At 34.9% G+C, this 21,574-nt stretch overlaps 1 protein-coding gene across 1 annotated transcript; it reads right to left on the bottom strand.

The window, feature by feature from the left end:
• Positions 1–4,487: 4,487 nt before the first annotated feature.
• Positions 4,488–14,622, bottom strand: LOC125666310 (GLIPR1-like protein 1). The gene is made up of 7 exons (XM_048899486.2): positions 14,432–14,622; positions 12,281–12,337; positions 9,003–9,117; positions 8,097–8,224; positions 7,033–7,115; positions 5,199–5,302; positions 4,488–4,582 (listed from the first exon to the last, which is right to left on the bottom strand). The coding sequence occupies exons 1-7, from the start codon at positions 14,510–14,512 to the stop codon at positions 4,575–4,577; spliced, it is 576 nt and encodes a 191-aa protein (XP_048755443.2). The 5' UTR covers positions 14,513–14,622; the 3' UTR covers positions 4,488–4,574.
• Between the last annotated feature and the right edge of the window lie 6,952 nt (positions 14,623–21,574).

Here is a 21,574-nt window from a genome sequence, read left to right as displayed (position 1 = left end):
TTTCACAAGAATAAACAAATCTCAGTATCTTTACTGTTTATCCGTTGATAAAGATATGTCTATACTTTTCTTCGATCTATCATAGAAACAACGATGTATACTTATTTTGCGATAGAACAAGAGAAAACAAGATGTGTTTGTGAAACACTGATGACCCCGTACTTCAGCAAAATAATCTTGGTGCCCAGATAAATGTCGTGATATAAGGAACATACATGCCAAACATGGAAGCCTTATCACTAACCCTTTCAAAGTTATGGCCTAGGTTGATTTTTTATTTTCAAAAGAAGGCCAAACTCCAAGGCTAAGTGCACAAAATCAAAAGTTTGCGCCCAAAAGAAAGGTTGGTTCTCTCAAGAATATTTCACTCATATGGATTAATAGGAAATAGTAGCATTTTGTATTCGGCAAAATGTTTCATATAATGCAAATTCTCAGCGAGACGTAAAAACAACAATCAATCAACTAAGATGAACATGTATTCTTGATTAACCCTATCTCTACCGCACTGGTCAATTTGACTGGTAACGCTTAAAAATAATAGTACACAAAACGAGCGTCTCTACATCTTTGAAACAACGAACATAAGATATATATATATCCATGGATATCTTCACCTTGCATATCATGCAGGGTGGTTACTGCAACATAGTTACCATGCTTGTACAATGTAAAACTTATACGGTACCAATTTTGATGCACAAGATGCGCATTTCGACAAATAATATCTCTTCAGTGATGCTCAACCGACACGTTTGAAATCCGAAATAACAGTAAACTTGTAGGCCCTAAGAGCTATTTTAGGGGAAAACAATATCAATATATGTTTTGTGTGCATTTTATGCATTGATAGATTTGATGGCTAACTTTCTGTTCATCATGCAGTGCAGTTGTCTTTATTTTCCTTTGTCATATCCTGCTGTGATTTTGGACTTCATCAATATGCATCCTAATTCTCCTCTATGGGCACAAATTGGTTGATTAAATATTATATTCTATATTCCGCGTCCAATCTAATTAAAAGTAGATCGTTTGATTCACTCACGTATAATATCGCTACACAAGGTAAGGGATCTACTGTTAATGAGATTGATTCCAAATCTGTACATGTATGTGTAGCTCCACTAGCTTCATCGAACCATTACACGACTGAGAAAATATCAGATTCAACGTTTTCCTTGTACCATTGTACACAAATATCTAATGACTTCATCTTGATGGGATCCTCCCTTAAAAAAGAAAATTTCTGATTAATCAAGATGTTTTTATTATTCTAATATTTGTAGAACAATTAAATAACAACGTTACCAAAAGGGATGTTTAATACATTGGTGAATTTAAGGAGTCTGTAAGTATCTCTATATGACTCGTATTTACTGTATGATAACTGAATAATATCTATATTTTAAGAAAAAAAATTTTGAAACAGGTGATCAAGAACGTCTCAATGTGAAAACGTTACTACATGCATCATATCACAGTGTAAGGGACACACAATCTATATCAACCTCCTCTCTATTTCTCTCTCTTCATCTCTCAATCACTAAGTGTATCTTTCCCTTTCGAGCCTCCGTAAAATAGCTTTTGTCGGTTTTCTTACGATATACTTATATATTTGCTTGATTATTACGTCTCACATCATTGATATTATATTTTTCATCAAGAAAGTTTTTCGAGGAAGCTACGTTTCGATTCATAGAGATATTAATTATTCAAGCTCATCTAATTCATTGCATACAACCACAATGTGAATGAACAGTAGTGCTAATATCGATCTTAATTAGAGCAAGAAAAACAGGAAGTATACGGATGTATATTTAATTGCTGTTATAAAATTTAGAAATTCCTTTCAAAATTAAGGATTATCTCCCTCATGCATAGCTCTGATCCTTGGACGAATTTGGCTCTAATTTTTTGGCACTCTGGTTTTCCTTTTAGCTCTTACAAATTTATTGTTATTTCAAATTACCAACATTTCGGCTTGAGCATCACTGAAGAGACATTATTTGTCGAAATGCGCATATGGTGCATCAGAATCGGTACCTTATAAGTTTTACATACTACATACAATTGATATCATATATCTCTTTATCACAAAATAGGGTTCTTTTGAGAACTATAATAAAGTAAAACTGTCATTAATGATTTCTTTAGAAAAGCACGATTTTACTTTCCTCATCTTCTCTCACGAAGAATTGACACTGAATCAAGCAATATTTTGGCATGCATTGTATTCGTATAAAAATGCAGTATCGAAAAACCTGATCCAATGATCTTCTCGTTGTCTACGAAAAGGGGTACTTAACGTTGGGTTGTTTGTTTGACGGTAATTGCTTTCTTGAATACTGACACTCATGGACAAGATGGAGTGGTCAAAAGAATTAAAATGTTATAAATAAGTTGGTTATCACCATTATTAGCTCTTCTGAGCCGAAGGCTCAAAGAGCTAATCATATGGCCATATGTGTGGCGTGCGGTGTGCGTCAACTTTTTGGAAAAAGGGCTATATCTCAAGAACTCCTTGGCCAATTTTTGTCAAATTTGTCACAGGGCATCCTTGGCCCAAGGGTTTTCATTTGTACTAAAACTAGTGTTGTGACCCTTTAACAAGGGGAGATAATTAGGAAAATGCAAACAAAAGTAGTGGTTGCTAAAAAATCTTCTTCTCAGGAAACACTGGGCAAATTATCACCAAACTTATGCATAAGGATGAGGATAGGTTGTAGATAAAATATGTTCAAGGCATTATCCTGGGGCAAAGGATGTGGTCTCAAGGTCACTTCAAAGTTGACCTTAAATTTTGTTTTGTTAAAACTTTGATATTTTGCTTAGTATAAGGACTAGGATCATCAAATTTTGTCAGTTGATGCATCTATCATGTTGTCTCAAAAGTAGGTCATGGTGACCTACTTTTTGAATTTCGCAGGTAATTATTATTAAATGGATTTTGATGCATATCTTGGACACTTTTGAGCCTATGATCGTCAAAAGTTGTCAGTTGATGGATCATGGGACCTAGAAGTGCGTCATGTGAAAAGTATGTCACCATGACCAACTTTCTGAATTTTATGGCTAATCATTTATGAATACATTTTATGTTGTTATTTCAGATACCAAGAGGTTTAGAATCATAAAACCTTGTAAGCTGATGCGTCTAGAGGACTCAAAACATATTTTTTTTTTAAAAAGTAGGTCACAGTGACCTACTTTTTGAATTTTGCAGACATTTAAATTCACATTTTCAATTTTAGATGCATATTTTTGACACTATGAAAGCTAGGATCATCAAACTTTTTCAGTTGATGCATCTTGAGTCTTCATAGTTTGTTGACCAAAACGTAGGTCACCGTGACCTACTTTTGGAATTTGACGGCTATATTTTAATATTTCAGATATTATTTGACTTACAATTATCAAACTTTTTCAGTTGATGCATGTTGAGTCTTCAGAGTGTGTTGACTAAAAAGTAGGTCACCGTGACCTATTTTTGGATTATTTCAGATACTATTTGACTTACAATCATCAAATTGTGTCAGTTGATGGGTCTTGAGTCTTCAGAGTGTGTCGACCAAAAAGTAGGTCACTGTGACCTACTTTTGAAATTTGACGTTTATATCCGAATATTTCAGATACTATTTGACTTCAATTATCAAACTTTGTCAGTTGATGCATCTTGAGTCTTTGGAGTGTGTCGACCAAAACGTAGGTCACTGTGGACTTCTTTTGGAATTTGACGGCTATATTTTAATACTATTTGACTTGTCTGTTGATGCATCTTGAGTCTTCAGTGTGTCGACCAAAAGTAGGTCACCGTGACCTACTTTTGGACAGACAGTTACATTCAAATTTTCAGGTACTATTTGACTTAACATCATCAAACTTTGTCAGTTGAAGCATCTTGAGTCCTTGGAGTGCGCAGACTATAAATTAGGTCACCTTGATCTACTTTTTTAACTTCAAAGCTATATCTAAATCAAATACTAAGAGGCCTAGAATCATGAACTTGTTTCAGTTGATGTATCTTGAGTCCTCGGAGTGTGTCAATTAAGAAGTAGGTCACTGTGATATACTTTTTGAATTTCATGGCTATATTTTTGCCTGTTCTACAATGTATCAGAAGAGCGAATCTATGCCCATGGGCTTCTTGTTTTCATCATAAATCCCAACCTTGGGCCCTTGATATACCAGAGGTGGGGTCAGCATCCCCTGTTGAAAGGTACACCTGCCGTAAGCCCTATATCTTGCAATTTGCAAATACAAGCTGTCGTTGGGTGAAATGCTGTCTGACGCGTTTCACAGCAATTATGAGGCCGTTCCTTGCATACTAATTTTAGGTGAATTGAAACTTGAGATTTCGGTTGCGTTTCGTTGATGTGTCGGTTTCGGTTGTGGGTTTTTTTCCTTGTCTCCTCCAGATAGAGCGGGAATCAGTATTATTCTTTTGCTTTTAATTTCATTTTAACCGTAGAAAATTCAAATCATTATCGTTGTGATGCTCTTTATTAAATTAAATCACATCATCTAATTCCTTTACTCTTCCTGGAATCCGGATATTTGGATTCATCATGTTCAGATTAGGGAACTGCAAAAGAAATGGTTTAGAAAATAATCCAGTTCCCAAATGTTCTATCTGTTAAGCTATCACAACGAATTACTACTAATGAATGCCGTAATAAATACTTATGCAACTTGAATTTTGTACTATTATCATAAATAGTTTTAGACTGTAGACTAGAACATTTTCACGAAAGGTTGTGGTCAACCTGGATTGCTATTACATGAGGCTGAAGTCCGAGGATAATCGTTCGCAATGTTGATCATAGATCAAAAAAAGATATGTAGAATATGGTTAATAATGAGTGAAATAGTTGTGATATCTTACATAACTTTCTATAAATATATATTTCTCCTCATATTGAGAATGTAAAAATCGTGCATGCTTTTACTTATGCAAGTGCGCTGAAATCTCGTGCCATAGTTGTGACATTTCGCTTGATAATCACACAATCATGGTCAAATTATCACTCAATCTTTGTGAAATGTCACAAATATCGGTCAATTAAACAAAATATTGGTCAATAGTCACAAAGTCTGAGTTAATGGTTGGCGATAAAAGCCCGCCACTGGATTTATCAAGGTGACAAATATATCTAATTAAAATTACTAAGGTAGGATATGTATATAATATTTCTACTTGCCTGATAATATTTTTTTGCAAAGTCCATTGTCACACGTGTATTCGTGCGCACAGTGACTGCAGGGGGTCCCAGGGATATACGGTTGCATATTAATATGGCTTCCTCTGCAAATCACATAAGCAAAATTATGAAAATCTTGATATTAGAATTATAGATTCACATTCTCAAGAAGATATGATAGAAACTGCTGAATTATCATTTTAAAATAATTAGAAATCTAGTTCACATTCGTGCGTCACGTCTGACGGTATGCGCTTGTAAAGTTGTTTGTACGCGAGTCCTGATCCCGAATTACTATATGAGCAGTACATCAGTGTTTGATGAAGAAATAAATCTTATAAATGTGCACACCACTGAGAATACAATGAAAGTTTAGAGAAAGGTTGGACCCACCCAACCATAGAGATATAGTCTGGAATCCCTCTCCCACAGAACGGAGGCAGATCCTCCTTTGATATAATGAACACTGGAACCCCTTCCGCAGAAATTAAATCTGGAGCCAGTTTTTCGAAGAAATAGACACTGGATCCTTTCCCACAAAAATGAATTTTGAACCTCCTCTCATAGAAATTACTTGTTAACCGATAACGTAAACAGGGGGCATGGTGCATTTGCAAATCAAAGACTGTTGAGGATGTTTCATGTACGCTATCTGTATAAGCAATTTCATGCAATAATACCACACGAAATAAGTATGAAAATAATTATCAAAAGACACCTGAACCCATCTCTGGTATGTTCAGGTCCGTGTTTTCCCTACTCTTAATTTTGTATTCTTTATAAAAGTTGTATTCGTTAATTTCACCTTTTCGTTTAACTTTCGTATACATGTACCATACATTATTTGACTTTTAGTTCTTGTAAGGTATTCATTTTTACTAGAATTATTCGTTCGTCAAGATAAAACAATCAAAAGTATTTCACTGCAGGTGCTTCATTCATTTGGTGTTCTAATACACGACACAATTCATTGGCTTAGTTTAAATTTCATCGCAGTTTCGCTTGATTAGTTGACCATTATTATACACGACACATTACACTTTCATACCATTTTAATTTACGGTATCATCCAGTTTCGTTTGATTGGGTTACCATTCTGATTCTTGCGATTTAATTCCAAAGGTTACCATTGCGATAAATATATATAATGCGTACGATATTTCAGAATAGAAAGTTTTGAAGTTTATTTCATTTAGTTTTAAAAATGCAGTTTAGCAAACCAGGGAAGGATGGGGGGTGGGGGTGGGTGGGCAATCATTAAAACACATTTTACAGTTAAACTGTAAACTCATGTGATCTAATAAAATATCTGAGTATGAGGCAGATGTAGAGGACACTGAGGTGTCTTTTATTTCGAGTTCACAGGGATATATCGAATCAATAATGGATGAAAATTATTGTTAATAGATTCAACGTTGTCAATATATCCAAACGTCGAATTGAAGGCCACAGCAAGATATATTATATTCTCACGTAGAAGTTTTTGAATAAAATCTGCTTCATAAGAGTATAAATTAAAACAGGTCAGCTTACAAAGGAGCACAATTCGTGCCCATGGGAAGACCTGATCAACAAAGACTATGAAGATATTGTTAATGAGGAACTTCAGCATAGTTTTTATTTCAATTTCAAAAGTTATTGTGTTTGAAATCAGAGTGTTGTTTAATAAGGTAAATTTTTTTATGACTGATTACTAGATATGAGTATTTTCCGTTTTCCATTTGGTTGAAGAATTTGGATATACATGTTCCAGATTACTAGACAATGATGTACGTTTGGTTCATGATGAATTCCTCCTAACACAAAATAAAATCATGTGAAAATCAAAACATACGGTGCATAGTTACAGACAACAAATGTTCCTCCAGGGCACCTGTGTTCTGCACAGCCAAGTTTCTCTGTCTCAGCCCAAACAATCTACAAATAATATATATATATATATATATATATATATATATATAATCAGAATGACACATTCCATAAAAAACAATCATTGTTTTTTATGGAATGTGTCATTCTGATTTTCAATATTTATTTACAACTGTGTCGAATCAACTTCTAATATATATATATATATATATATATATATATATATATATAGAGAGAGAGAGAGAGAGAGAGAGAGAGAGAGAGAGAGAGAGAGAGAGATTACAAATTCTACCAGTTATTGCAAAGATGAAGGAATACCGCGGTCATTATTCTACGATATACATTCATACGTTATTACTGATTATGAGGAAATTGATGCACATCTCGCTTGCACATCATGTTTTGCTAATACAACAATATACTCGATAAATCATAAAATCTAATGTTGCAAAACAAATTTATAAATGACTGAAATGTATTTGTCAATCAATATACATGAAAATCAAACGTCTGCATTCTGAGATCGATACACATGTAAACATGTCGATGCACAGACAAATTAACCCTCTTCCATATTTGTGTAGTTTTCTTGGATTGTGTATTCAAAGCAGTTGATATAATTCGTCAACATCAAACTAAATACTTGAAATATTTTCAAAACAGATCTAGTATACCCATTTTCATCAGCAAAATACATGTAGGCCTAGTCGGTTTTGGAAACTGCCATGACGTCACGGTGACTTATTTCGTAGCTATGTAGGTAAACGATCGGTTGTATATTTCTGAGCCGTAGTAGAATAGAAATAAAGTTCTTGTTTTCGTGGACGTTGCTGGATAACCTCCTCGGTCTCAAAAGTTTGTTGGAAATATATAAGCCTTGGCTTCTATATTTCCAAACATTTCTTGACCTCTGAGGTTATCCTGAAACATACAAGAAAACGCGATCTTTATTCCGTAAATCAGCAGGTTTCGTAGTGTAAATTTCACGGTTTATTTTAATGAAGGACAATATTTGTCACTGAATCCAACCTGTGTGTACATCCAACACTGTATTCCTTTAAGACATTGAAACGTCACCGGGTCATAATACACAAGCTGCCCCGCCCATTTACTGACGATATCCATTGCAGTGGGGCCTGCACCTCTTCCTTCCCGAACTGAAAAGAAAGGATAAAACTACAGTGGCAGATTTAAAGCGACCCCCTCCCCCTAAAATTTTCAAATTTAAGGCAAATCGTTGTATTTTGTTTAGAAAATGTAATAAACGATAAAAAGAAGCAATAATTCCTTCCACTCTCGGAGAAATAAATGACAAAATCTTTTGATTTCTTAATTACTTTATTGGGAGAGTTTCCAAAAACCCTTAAAATTTACGCCATTTTACTAATTTCATCTTATTAAAAAAGATAGAAAATAGTACAAATGGCTTAAATAGGAAACATATTTCAAGCACTATAAAATCTGGACCTACTGGGCCGGGTCCCCAGACCCCCTGCCTAATAAAGTGGCGCCCCCCGTAACCGCAATTCCTGGATCCGCCCCTGAACTACATTACTTCGCGCAAGTTACGTCCCTTGTCCGCTGTCTCGCGGTTAAAAATCTTATTTCCCTATGTTGGCCTTTATAATTTTCTTATCTGTAGTTTTGACATTTGTTATTTTTCCGTCAATTGTAGTAAAATAAAATAATGCCCCGGGGAGGGCAACCCATTCACTTTTATGAAAGTTTGATATTTAGCTAAAATTCTTACATTTGGTAAGGTAAAGAAGGAAAATGTGGGTTTTTCAACCGGTTGACCTCGCAAAGGGACGTAATTCGCGGCGTGTATACGTGATATTAATATTGATACGTGTATTCATCGACTGAGAAATGAGAAGGGTGTACAACTGTGTTACTTAGCGGTCGGTATAAGTATTTCACAGCGTGTGTTTTTACCAAGTAAGATGTTTTCTCCCACGTGCATAGATTCATTGGAACGATGTGGATTGTTCTCTATAACACATTTCGACGCCCAGTCCCGGGCGATATCGGCCAGGCCCTGGTCCCACACCTGTAACATATTTATCATGCTTTTAATATTGTCAAGGAAAAAGAAACGGATTAAAAATAAATCTAAAATTGTCCAAATGGATTAAAAAGCGAAATTAAACAAAAAATTACACCCAGAAATAGGTAATCAAATCAGTAAGAATTAATTATAAAGATATGATGATATACAATAAGTTTATATGCCAAAAAGGCAAAATATATACAAATCTGGATAAAAACACGATTTTCAAAAACAATATTTCAACACATTCATGAACAAAAGATTCGGTGGGATTTAAACTCGAGATCTGTGGTTCACCAGCCCAATGCTTTCACCACTGAGCTACGATGGTAAGCAAACCAATTGGTCGATACAAATGATTTCACAAAACATTTAAATCGCCATCTTGTGACGTGGTATCATACAGAGTATATGCTTTAGGGTAGTGAGTACCTTAAAGAATACAGAAAAAAAAAGAAATGGTTGGTGAACTGAAATCAAAACGAATACGAAAATACTATGTCAATGCAGGGGTGAATTAAGGAATGAATTCATTATTTTGTCGTTAGATGGAGGTACACTTAAAAATGACGGGAAACTGGATCATTGCGTGTAGCGCAAGTTGCAAAGTTTTGCTCCCCCCCCCCCCCATGTATTTCATATTCACGTTTTTGCCTTTCTGAAATTATCATAATTACAATAACAAGTTTACAAGTACACTGTTTACTTAACAAAGTCTCGAATTTCTTTTTCCTGGTTAATCTATGAATCCTGAAATAGTCCTGAATATATGAAACGGAAAAATCGTTTTAGCTCACCTGAGCTACAAGTATAAGTTCGAATAAGTTTTTCTGATCACTTGTTACCTGTTCATCGTCCAGTTGTCTGTCGGTCAGTCAGTATATTCTCACTTCATCACCAGAACCATTAGGCTAATTTAAACCAAACTTGTCAAAAAGCGTCATTGGGTGAAGGGAATTCAAAATCATTTAATCAATCAAAAGAGAGATCATTAAGAAAGAGGGGATTTTCGAGTTCTTCCATGTCCGTGAGTATTACTGTGGAATCATTTTAATTCGTGGGGGGCCAATGGTCGTGGATAAGCAAAATTTTGCTGGTTCGTGGGTACGTCATTTCATTTCGTGGGTAAGCGATACGATGTCACTAAGAGAGGTAAGAGTGACCCACGAACATCAATCACCCACGAACAGCAATCGGAACTCCTCGAATGTCTCGCGCTCTCGACATAGATCTCGGATGTAATACGATGGCATCCATGAGCGAATTTGATGCATTGCTGTGACGTCACAATTGACAATGCATCAAATTCGCTCATGGATGCCATCGTATTACATCCGAGATCTATGTCGAGTGCGCGAGATATTCGAGGAGTTCCGATTGCCACGAACAGTTATGATTCCACAGTATATATTAAAGGTCAAGTACCGTGATTTTCCTAAATCTTGAGTTTTATACAGAAAAATGTCTGCCGTACACTAATGGATTAATTTCCATGGCAATTTTGATAAAAACAAAAAATTATTTGGCGTGAATTACAAGGCACTATCAGACTTTTACTTGAGCGATCGATAATTGAGGTGTGACGTGAGTTAGCGCCCGTAGCTTATGACGTCATCTGATACAACTTTCGATTGCATTGATAGGCTTTTATAGTGTTTACATAGAAAAGTCCTGCATTTATGGTACAACGCGCTGCTTTGAACTGTAATGTGAAATTGGGACAGGGATTAAGTATATTTCTTTTCCCAAAAGACACTAAATTTCGAAGAATTTGGACACTGAAACTGAAAAGAGACACTTAGATTTGTGACAAGCCACGAGGATCAGTTAACGACACTTTCATTAACGAGGATCAGGTTTCCATCAACCCTGACGCATCATCCTGTTTGATTCCTAACAAAGTGCAAAGTGATGATTAACTGGGCATCCTACAATACAAGGGAAGGGATGTATCTTAATTATAAAATAAGTTCAATCCAAAGAGAGGGATGCAATCCATCCCTCTCTACATCCATCACTGAATGCTTTCATGCGACTAATTGATGTGAAATTTTAATTGACAGGTCCGAAATCTTCCACACTAGTCTGAATTTCGCTGCTGTCATAGGCGACAAACGACTCCGTGACCTGGACCAGTAAATGTCTTAGTAAAAATAAACAGGTGAAATCAAGAGAACGCTGACGTATATCTTTATTATTTTACGAACCCGCGACTTGAAATTTGGCATGCAAGTAGTTAAAACATTAATCTATGCAAGGAGATCGGCAAATTACGCACACCGCACCTAGTTGTGCTGTGGCACGCAGGCAGTGCGGTGAGGTCTTAATGCACTTCTGAGGTACCATAAAGGATTGATTGATTGATTTATTTATTGATGTTTTTCGCCACACTCAACAATTTTTCAGTTATCTGGTGGCGCCCAGTTTTTATTGGTGGAAGAGAGAACCCAGATACAATGTACCTGGGAAGAGACCACCGACCTTCCGAAAGTAAACTGGGAAACTTTCTCACTTACCGGCGCGAGCGGGATTCGAACCCGCGCCGGCAGAGGTGAGAGGCTGTGTGATTGTGAGCGCGATGCTCTAACCACTCGGCCACGGCCATCCTTTGTGCCTTAAAGGAAAGATCTAGTGATACAAATATGCATAGTCTAGCAGAAAGTACAATTCCGCATCACCCATATCAAAGTTGCCAAATTCAGCCATTGTTTACATAAGGGTGACCAGGGGTCAGTGTAACAGACGAAATTTTATACATACACCAGTAAGACATTAGACACTGTTTTACAGAACTGTGTTCATTGTTGATGGCAATGCAGATAAAATCGTAACACATTTTGTGGTGTTGATTTCATCTATTGCTAAACTTTGTTAATAACAGCGGAAACGATGGCTATATGTGCATTGCTTTAGTAATTTAAGTAGTACCGGTACCCTACTTTTTAACAAATGTTCATACGCACAGCCGTGACCTCTGTTAACCCCGTATATGTATTTATACAGTGATAAATACGTATTATTCGTGATAGTGTTATATAAGAGACAATCGTTGAAAATGTAAATATATATATATATATATATATATATATATATATATATATATATATATACATAATAAAGAGGTAAGTAACATATACAATTTAAAAATTTGATAAAAACTTACAAGTTTCTTCATGTTTGCAGCGCTTGGGGTGATGGTTCTTCGCACTTCGTTGTGAGCCTGAATTACAATTAAACTAATGTATATTGTGATTGACATATTTATAATGCTTTTTAAAGGAAACAACGGAACACAGCATAGAAAGGAAAGATCTGCTTCAAACTCTGACTAAGGTCACTAAACTAGTAGCAAATGATGTCTAAAATGCAGTATCGAATAAACTTTAAACACACAGTGACATCGATATGCTTAAATCTTGTAAAACAAAAAAGTTTAAGCACAAATCCTTCTAACGTGATTGATTGATCGTATATTGCTTAACGTCTCACTCGAGAATTTTTCACTCATATGGAGACGTCACCAAGACCGGTGAAGGGCTTCACATTTAAGGTCGATCGATCCTCATGTGATGTCATAGGTTTTTGCAAAAATCTGAATAATTTAAACTTTGTGCCTGATAGAAATATATCTTTCTGAGGAAATTTATTCACTGGATATAATAAAAAATCTGGTAAACTATTGATACTGAAAAAGTTTATATTTTCCATAGATAATCAATTATTTATGATTTTAAAAATGTTGACAAGGGCAATAACTCCTATGCTGGAATTTCCTCTACTGGATGTCTATTATACATTGGTTTCCCTAATATCCACAATTAATCTATACATATTTATGAATTAGCAGTTTTTTTAAACTTTTGATATTCAAATTTTGTCATTTCAACAAGTTTTTATTTATTTTTATTATTCTGTTTAACGAAAATGTGTGATTTTCTGATGTTGATGTATACCTCTGTTTTTGTATGTCTGACATCTTTAAAACGATGGCAACATATACATTTTCTTTGGTTATTAATTAAATTAAACTATATTGAGTGGAAATTAATAAAGTGTTTTCACTTTTAACCATTAATATTGATAAGTCACCATAACATGAGGATGGAGCTACCTTAAGCCTATGCTCGGCACTTACGGCCATTGAGCAGTGAGGGTTCTTTAACGTGCCACACTTACTGTGACACGGGTCATCCTTTTTTAAGGTAATGTCCGAGGACCCGTGAAATTCACACCTGATGCTGAGCGTTTGGCGATGGAACTGTCACTACCTGTTTTAACGACTTAGGCCTGTCGCGGCCGGAATTCGAACCCCGGGCCTTCCGCATGCGGGGCGAATGTTCTAACCTCTCGGCCAACGCGGCGACCGCATATATGTACCGTAAAATTGAGACAATTCTTTGTCAACTAATTTTGGATAACCAAATATTGATTAGTAGAACAAAACGGATACAAATACTGTTGAAATGTAACTTTTTGGAAGCATTTCGATATCTTTCAGCAAAAGTAAACAGGAAATTATTTAAATTCCGATGACTTAGAATAATAAAATAAATAAAACAAGATGAATCTCCTTGTAGAATCTTTCAGTCAAAAATTCCTTTACTTATCAAATGGTTTCGAGATCACTAGATGGGAGGAAAAGATTACAGAAAACAAAATTGTATCACTGTACTCTCAAAGTTCATTATGATTCATGTCTTCAGGTTACTCAAATCAACAAGATTCGAGGATTTTAAAAAAAAAATAGCCTCTGGTAGAAACAAATTGAATAAAATAAAATAATATGGAATTACCCGGTCGTTTCGCTCTCACAAGATCGGGGGGTGGGGGGGGGGGGGGGGGAGGGGGATTGATTGAATATTATTTAGCGTCCCTCTTGGGAATTTTTTCACTCATATGGAGACACCACCATTGCTGAAAAATTTAGGCCTATGCTCGGCGCTTAAAGCCTTTAAGCTGGGAGGGATTTTTTTTTACCGTTCTACAACATCTGTGACATTTTAACCCTCACGGGGGAAGAAAAGAGAAAAAAGCTATGATAAATAAATTTTCGAAAAGATATAACTAAGAACACTATTGTAGAAATATAAATTTCAATATTCCAATGAAATTCACACCATTTATTACTCGTAATTACAAATGCACTTACGTTCCAAGTTTGTAATTGTTTTCTTTAACATGTATTTAGACGAATAAGTAAATAGTAATTTTGAAAAAAAATGCAAGAAACGAGACAGAACTTTCTTCAACGAGATCTTCAAAATACAAACACATTGTATTTGGTAATATGCTATATACATGTGTTCAATCTTACCTCTAAATATGCATTTGCGTTTCCATCTTCAGCAATGGCGATCATAACTTGACACAGACAGATCAACAATACAGCCCTCATGACGTCTAGCGGGATGGATAGTTGAGTGAAGGGTGACTCCAATATTTATACAGAAATACTCCAACCTTATTAAAATGAATATCGATTTTGATGTTACGATACATAAATCGCCAAGATTTTCCTTCTATGGTAGCCAGGAAGGGACATATCTAATTGAAAAATAAATCTGAAAACTCCATTGAATCAGATCGAGGCAATCCTTCACCTTGGGTTAGTAGCTCTTAAACAACATAATGAGTATTTCTTTGCAAACCTGGAAATCCTAATTCGTGTGGAGGAGATTATTTATCACAGTATTACCATCTTCACAAGTCAAGGGTTATTGATTCGTTACCTCGCACTAACCCTTGACATCAGTGGCTATATAAAAGTTGGGCTCATTCTGATTGTTTCCACAAAAGAGTGGGAACCAATGAGAATGCGGTTCTATTTATAACAACACGAAACGAGAGATTCAAATAAAAATACGTGTATTGATACCTACAGTTATGGATAATTCAATCGTTTAAGCAATATTGTCTTAAGCAAAAAGGTTTCCAAACTTGATCTACTATCAATAAACGTAATTAGTGGTGTGAATATTACAATTGCGCGTATTTATCAATACAGCAGTATGAGATCGCGTCATTTGTAACCATGTACACCATAACAAGATGCAGTGATTTCATTGGATGTTTTATTTATAATAAATTGCGTAATGGTCTAATGTGCCCACCTTTTATATAGCGACTGACGTCAAGGGTTAGTGCGAGGTAACGAATCAATAACCCTTGACTTGTGAAGATGCAGTATTACGGGTTCATTTGATTTCAAGATTAAATTTCAACTACTGTGATGTACTATGAAAAAGTTGAAGGAGGGAAGCAGGACCAATAATACATATCAGAATAACAGATTTTCCATGCAACAATAACGTGAAAAGTTCGTTGTAACGATAGCGCCTTCAATCATTGCCATGTCAAGATATAGGGCTCACGGCGGGTGTCACCGGTCGACAGGGGACGCTTGCTCCTCCTAGGCACCCGATCCTATATCAAGAGGTCCGTGTTTGCCTAACTCTCTATAAAAGTTTTGTATTGCTTATAGGAGTTATGAGATTCATTGTTCGTTGTCTTCACCTTTCATGTACCTGCAATGAAAATCTTGCCTCGAAAGGACATAGAAATATGCAAGAGCGACTCAAGTGATTAATACATGTAGTGTGATTTAATTACAGGACAAAAGGTTAATGGATATGTATATATTATATTCAGATTTCATGTATAACAAAAAGTTTAGATGAGTGGTTGTTAGTGGGTGGTAAAAGTAACATAAATATTCCATTGCTAATATTTTTATGTTTAATTATATCTTAATGTTCAATGCAGAATGCAAGTACAAACAAGATGTGTTTGTGAAACACAAATGCCCCCGATAATGGCCAATTCCAAAGATGGCCAAGGTCACAAGGGCAAATATCTTGGTACCAGTAGAAAGATCTTGTCAAAAGAAATGTTCATGTATGATATGAAAGCTCTAATATTTACCATTTAGAAGTTATGACCAATGTAAAAAAAATTAAACGTAAGTTAAATGTCAAGGTCAAAAGGTTTAATACCAACGGAAAGGTCTTGTCACAAGGAACACTCATATGAAATATCAAAGATCTATCACTTATTGTTCAAAAGTTATTAGCAAGGTTAAAGTTTTCAAAAAGTAGGCCAAACTCCAAGGTCAAGGTCACAGGGTCAAAAATATTGGTACCCATGGAAAGGTCTTGTCACAAGGAATACTCAATTGAAATATCAAAGCTCTATCATTTATTGTTCAAAAGTTATTAGCAAGGTTAAAGTTTTCAAAAAGTAGGTCATACTCTAAGGTCAAGGTCACATGGTCAAAAATATTGCTACCCACGGAAAGGTCTTGTCACATGGAACATTCATGCGAAATATCAAAGCTCTATCACTTACTGTTCAAAAGTTATTAGCAAGGTTAAAGTTTCAGACAGAATGACAGACAGGACAAAAACAATACCCCCCCCCCCCCTCCCCCCCCCCCCCCCCCCCCGATCTTCGATCTCGGGAGCATAAAAAGTAAAGTTTTATGAAGATTGTAAACGCCGTAGATAAACTCTCCTTGTGATATCCTACACAATAATAATAGTCATTTTCTGTTATACTTCTATCGCAAATTACAAACGACGAATTTTGTACGGAAGAATTTTGTAATATTTTTGTTTAATGTCAAAATCACATGATTTTATGTAAGAGGAAAACAATTTTTGGTCAGTGTCTCTCGTTTAGGCAGAATTTGAATAATTGGAAAACAAATTTAATATCTTGTATGTTATCAACTGTATCTGTAAATATATTCAACAAGAAATTGTTGTCAGACAAGTTTATAACGTATCAGAAATTGAAAGATCGTTATCGCTTAATAATCAAAAGGAGAATATATAGCAGTTGCTTAAAAGAATTTGAAGCAGCTGGTGACGTAATTATAGAGGGGGTCTGTGAACAGTAGGAGAGGAGGTTGCATCTGTTTATCTGTAGTTTATAAATCCGTGTATATGTATTACAGCGTGACTTTTATTACTTTCACATAATTAAACTTCATTTAAAGGCATGAGATAAGTATGGAACACTGCAACTGTCTTAAAGACTACAAAACATGCATCATATTGTTAATAACATATAATATTAAGAGGCCGTCCACGGAGATATCAGGCAGTAGCTATAATACGGCTGGCACATGCAATTTCCCAAAATTTTATTCATACCCAATAAAAGTTAAGGTCATACGCCAATTTTATCGTATGTAAAGTGAATTTCACAAAAAACATTGTTAGATGCCAAAACTTGGCCTATTTCATAAATTCGAGGACACTATATAATCTATAGAAAATGATCATTTTGTAAAGTTAAATAATACCCAATACAATAAAATTTGTCCACAAAGTATGAACAATATTTGAAGGAAATTCCTTAATAATTAAGATGAAACAATAAAATTGCTGGGAAACAATGCTGTTGTTGAGCATTTACTGACAGAAGTAGCCAAAAAGCCAGTAATTTGAGTTACCTCCCTTGGCGTATAAAAATGTAAAATGATCCAAAACTTGCGTAAATTGTAATTTTCGAAGAAAACAGTATTTATTTAGAACATTTTTGACTTATCTCGATTTTTTTTATCAAGTGTAAACGTGTAATTAATTTTTTTTAAAATTTGATAGTGAAAAATAAATATTCAGCCCGGACCTTATCAAAGTTTCGTGGGTAAACAGATATGGTTGACAAGTGATAGAAACGTGAAGTTTTTCTAGGAGTGGTCCTTATTTTAGGGACTTGTCAACCCTTAATAATTGTTCAAAGACATAAGTGGATATTCAAGATATTTTTTAAGTTGGAACTGCGTGTAATATTCAACCGAGATTGATCCCCTGCTGTACAGATCGGGGTACTTCGAATTCGACTTAAAAGTTTAACTGTTTAAACTATCGTGCACGGTGCAGATGTTTACTAGTATGCCGAGGTCATTGCGATTCTTTGGGGATTTACTGGAGGCAACCACCACCAAATGTTGTTATTTATACTACACAAAGGAAAGTGTAAAGCAGACAGAGCAATAAACTTCAGTGTTTGAAGGGAAATATTTTTTCCTATTTCAAGTTGTTGTTAGTGGTTGTTCCCGTTGAAAATGGTAAGTATAAATGTCGAATTTTCTCTGTTATTTTTCATTGAAAACTGTCTTTGATTGCTAGACAATTTTGATGCAAGTTCTCATGATGTGTCAATGCAAACAATTCATTTGATGAAATGATTCTTTTTAAAATAATACTGATTAAAATGATAAATCCTCACAGTAAAAAAAAACAACAACATTAAATCAATCGGGGGTGGGGGGTTGTTGTTAATGTAGGGATTTTAAAAATCTATACAACACAATGTTCATCCACAAATCATTGAATTAAGAAACAATAGAATCACACTAAAACAAGATGAAAATGGTGAAAAGTTCAGTAAGTGTTTATAAAAATGTTTATTGTCCTGCAAGCTATGTACATATCAGCATGCATGCATAAAAAATAATATATATTAAAATTATATCAGATTATTTTTGACTGATTTTTTTTTACTAGCTATTTTTCACATATCTTTGTTTTTTGGATTCCTAGATTTAATAACTATTAAAGGATGAATGAATCAGTGTGATAGGGTAGTATATGTAAATAATAATAATACCATATTTATATAGCACCCTTTTCATACACTATGTACGCTCAAAGGTGCTTTACAATGCATATATACCTTACAAGAGAATGTTATACACATAATACATAGAAAATAGATAAAACATTAAAAGCTGTACCTATCCTCATTGTAAATATAAAACATGAAAACACAAGATACCATAAATGTGCTAGATAAGAATAAACATCAGTTTCAGGGCGTATTTTTTTTTTTATATAAAACATCACAAAATGGTACTCGAAAGCTAAGACACACAGTCTTTAGTTTTCACAGTTTTTCACAGAATCTAACCTACACGAATGACTGAAATGATAGAAACTAGTCCCGGAAAACTTGATGGAAAAAATGTGTTTTCAGTGACTTCGTGAATGCACACAGTGTTCTACAGTCCCTTACATGTTCTGGAAGGGCATTCCACAGTTTTGGAGCTATTGTTCTGAAACACCGATCTCCGTATGTTACGGTTCGACTTTTTGGAATAACTAAGTGACTGTTTTATAGACCTAAGATTTCGGGTAGGCTTATATACCTCTAGTAATTGTTTGACATAAGTTGGGCACTCATCATGTAAGGCTTTGTAAGTATAAGTAAGTATCTTATATTGTGTCCTATACTGCACAGGTAACCAGTATAGTTCTCTTAGTATTGGAGTGATATGGTTGTAACGAGAGGTCCTGGATATGAGACGTGCGGCAGTGTTCTGAATATGTTGGAGCTTACTCAGGACTTTCTTTGGAACACCAACCAGGAGAGCGTTACAGTAATCTAACCTTGATGTAATTCGGGAGTTAACAAGAGATTTAGTTGCTTCTGTTGTTAAATATTTTCTGATGTGGCCTATTTGCCGCAACTGTGCATAACAAGATCTGCTGACAGATTTCACTTGTTTCTCCATATCCATCTTGGAGTCAACATGACACCAAGATTTCGAACGCAGGTTGAAGGATTAATTTGTGAGTCACCTACTGTCACTGAAATGTTTCTAATGAGGTTTGCATTTCGATCAGATGCAAACACAATGACCTCAGTCTTATCCGTGTTGAGTTTCAACATATTGCCATGCATCTAAAACACGATGTCATATAGACAAACCTCAATACGATGTAATGTATCTGCCTGTGTAGCTATGTCCTTAGGTTTAAAAGACAGATAAAGCTGAGAGTCATCAGCGTAAAAATGGTGATCAAGTCCATGGTATCTACAGATGGAACCAATTGGTTTTGTGTACATTGTATAGAATTTGGGACCCAGCACTGATCCTTGCGGCACACTGAAATTCATTTTCACTGGCCTTGACTTGGCACCATCTATGCAGACCGTTTGGTGACATGTACATGTATGTATGTGACAAAAACCGAATAAATAATATTTAAAAAAATAATGATATATATTTATTCATGTAATTATGCAACTATAAGAACCATTATGCGTGTGGGGCTGTGGGTGTTAAAGGTTGATGTATATCATTTATTTACTTTTGTTTCTTTCTCTAAATTTAAACTGAATGGATTATAAAATTCAGATGGTTTAAGATGACACAAAATCTGATGATTGATTTGCATATACGCAGATACTAAAGTGTATTAGTGTGACATACATGTATATACCAATTACCAGAGCTTGATCATGAATACAACGCCCATTTCATTACAGATTTGGAAAATAATTATAGTCAAATCACCCCTACTGCAAGCCAATTATCAGACAGTGAGTATATTTATTTATTTCAATCAAAAGATTTTAAATTCAGAACATGGTACATCTGACCTTGTCATATTGTCATAATTCATAAATTATGTAAGTTTAGAACTATTACAGATAAGAGCTTAATTCCACATTTGACATGTATATTTCTTGAGACAAATCCTGACCAAAGGCATCGAAAGTTATGATGTCACAATTTTTTTGTTTTAACTCAATTGACAGACATACATGTAGAATAGGGGTGGGGGGTGGGGTGGGGGTGGCAATGTCTGTCTGGAACTTGCTCATGTTAGTAATAGGGCTCTCATATGAGATTGATCACTGTTCGTTATCTTCACCTTACATTTCATATTTTTATTCCCTATGATAAGACATTTCTTTTGGTATCAATTTTTTTTTTACCTTTGTGTTTGACCTACCTTTAACAAAATATAACCTACAGTAGACAATTCTCCTGAACTATATATAAGGTAGTCTAGCCTTTTATGTTTAGTATTTCGATATCTTATGGCAAGAACTTTCATTTGATACCATGCTGTTTGATATTGTGACCTTGGTTTTGAAGTTTAACCCAGATTTTATTATATTGATATTTTACATAATTATTTACAAAATGTGTATATTCTTTATTACCAGACTTTTAATTTAGTAATGACCTTAGTCTTTAAAATAGCATGATTTTCAAAAATTTTAAACTGGTATATAGTTTCTCAACCACTTTGGATTGGGCTTTGATATAAATTTCACATATTATAGATTACTAATGAAAAGAGCTTTACTTTTGAACTTCTGACTTTGACCTTGTTGACCTACTTTTGAAAAACATTCATTATTACCAGATCTGTTATATCTTGAGGGATAAGGTATTGGGTTACTTTGCTTCACATGAAATGCCTAATGACCAGAATTTAGTTTATATCATGACCTTTGACCTTGTGACTATATCAAACATATGATCTTGACTTTCTTAGTGCATTGCTTACAGTGCTATTTAAACATGTTCATCATTTTATTTCCATTAATTTACACAACTGTTGTTATTTAGATCTCAGCTGAGTCCAAGATAGGAAGAGGCTTTGGAAAGAACACAGAATTACTACAGACAAAAGACTTGTGAAGTTATAAGGGG

Source organism: Ostrea edulis, chromosome 10, assembly GCF_947568905.1.
Source record: "Ostrea edulis chromosome 10, xbOstEdul1.1, whole genome shotgun sequence".
NCBI classification, from domain to species: Eukaryota; Metazoa; Mollusca; class Bivalvia; order Ostreida; family Ostreidae; genus Ostrea; species Ostrea edulis.
The sequence above is the reverse complement of the archived record's forward strand: the minus strand, read 5'-3'. Positions and strand labels throughout refer to the sequence as shown.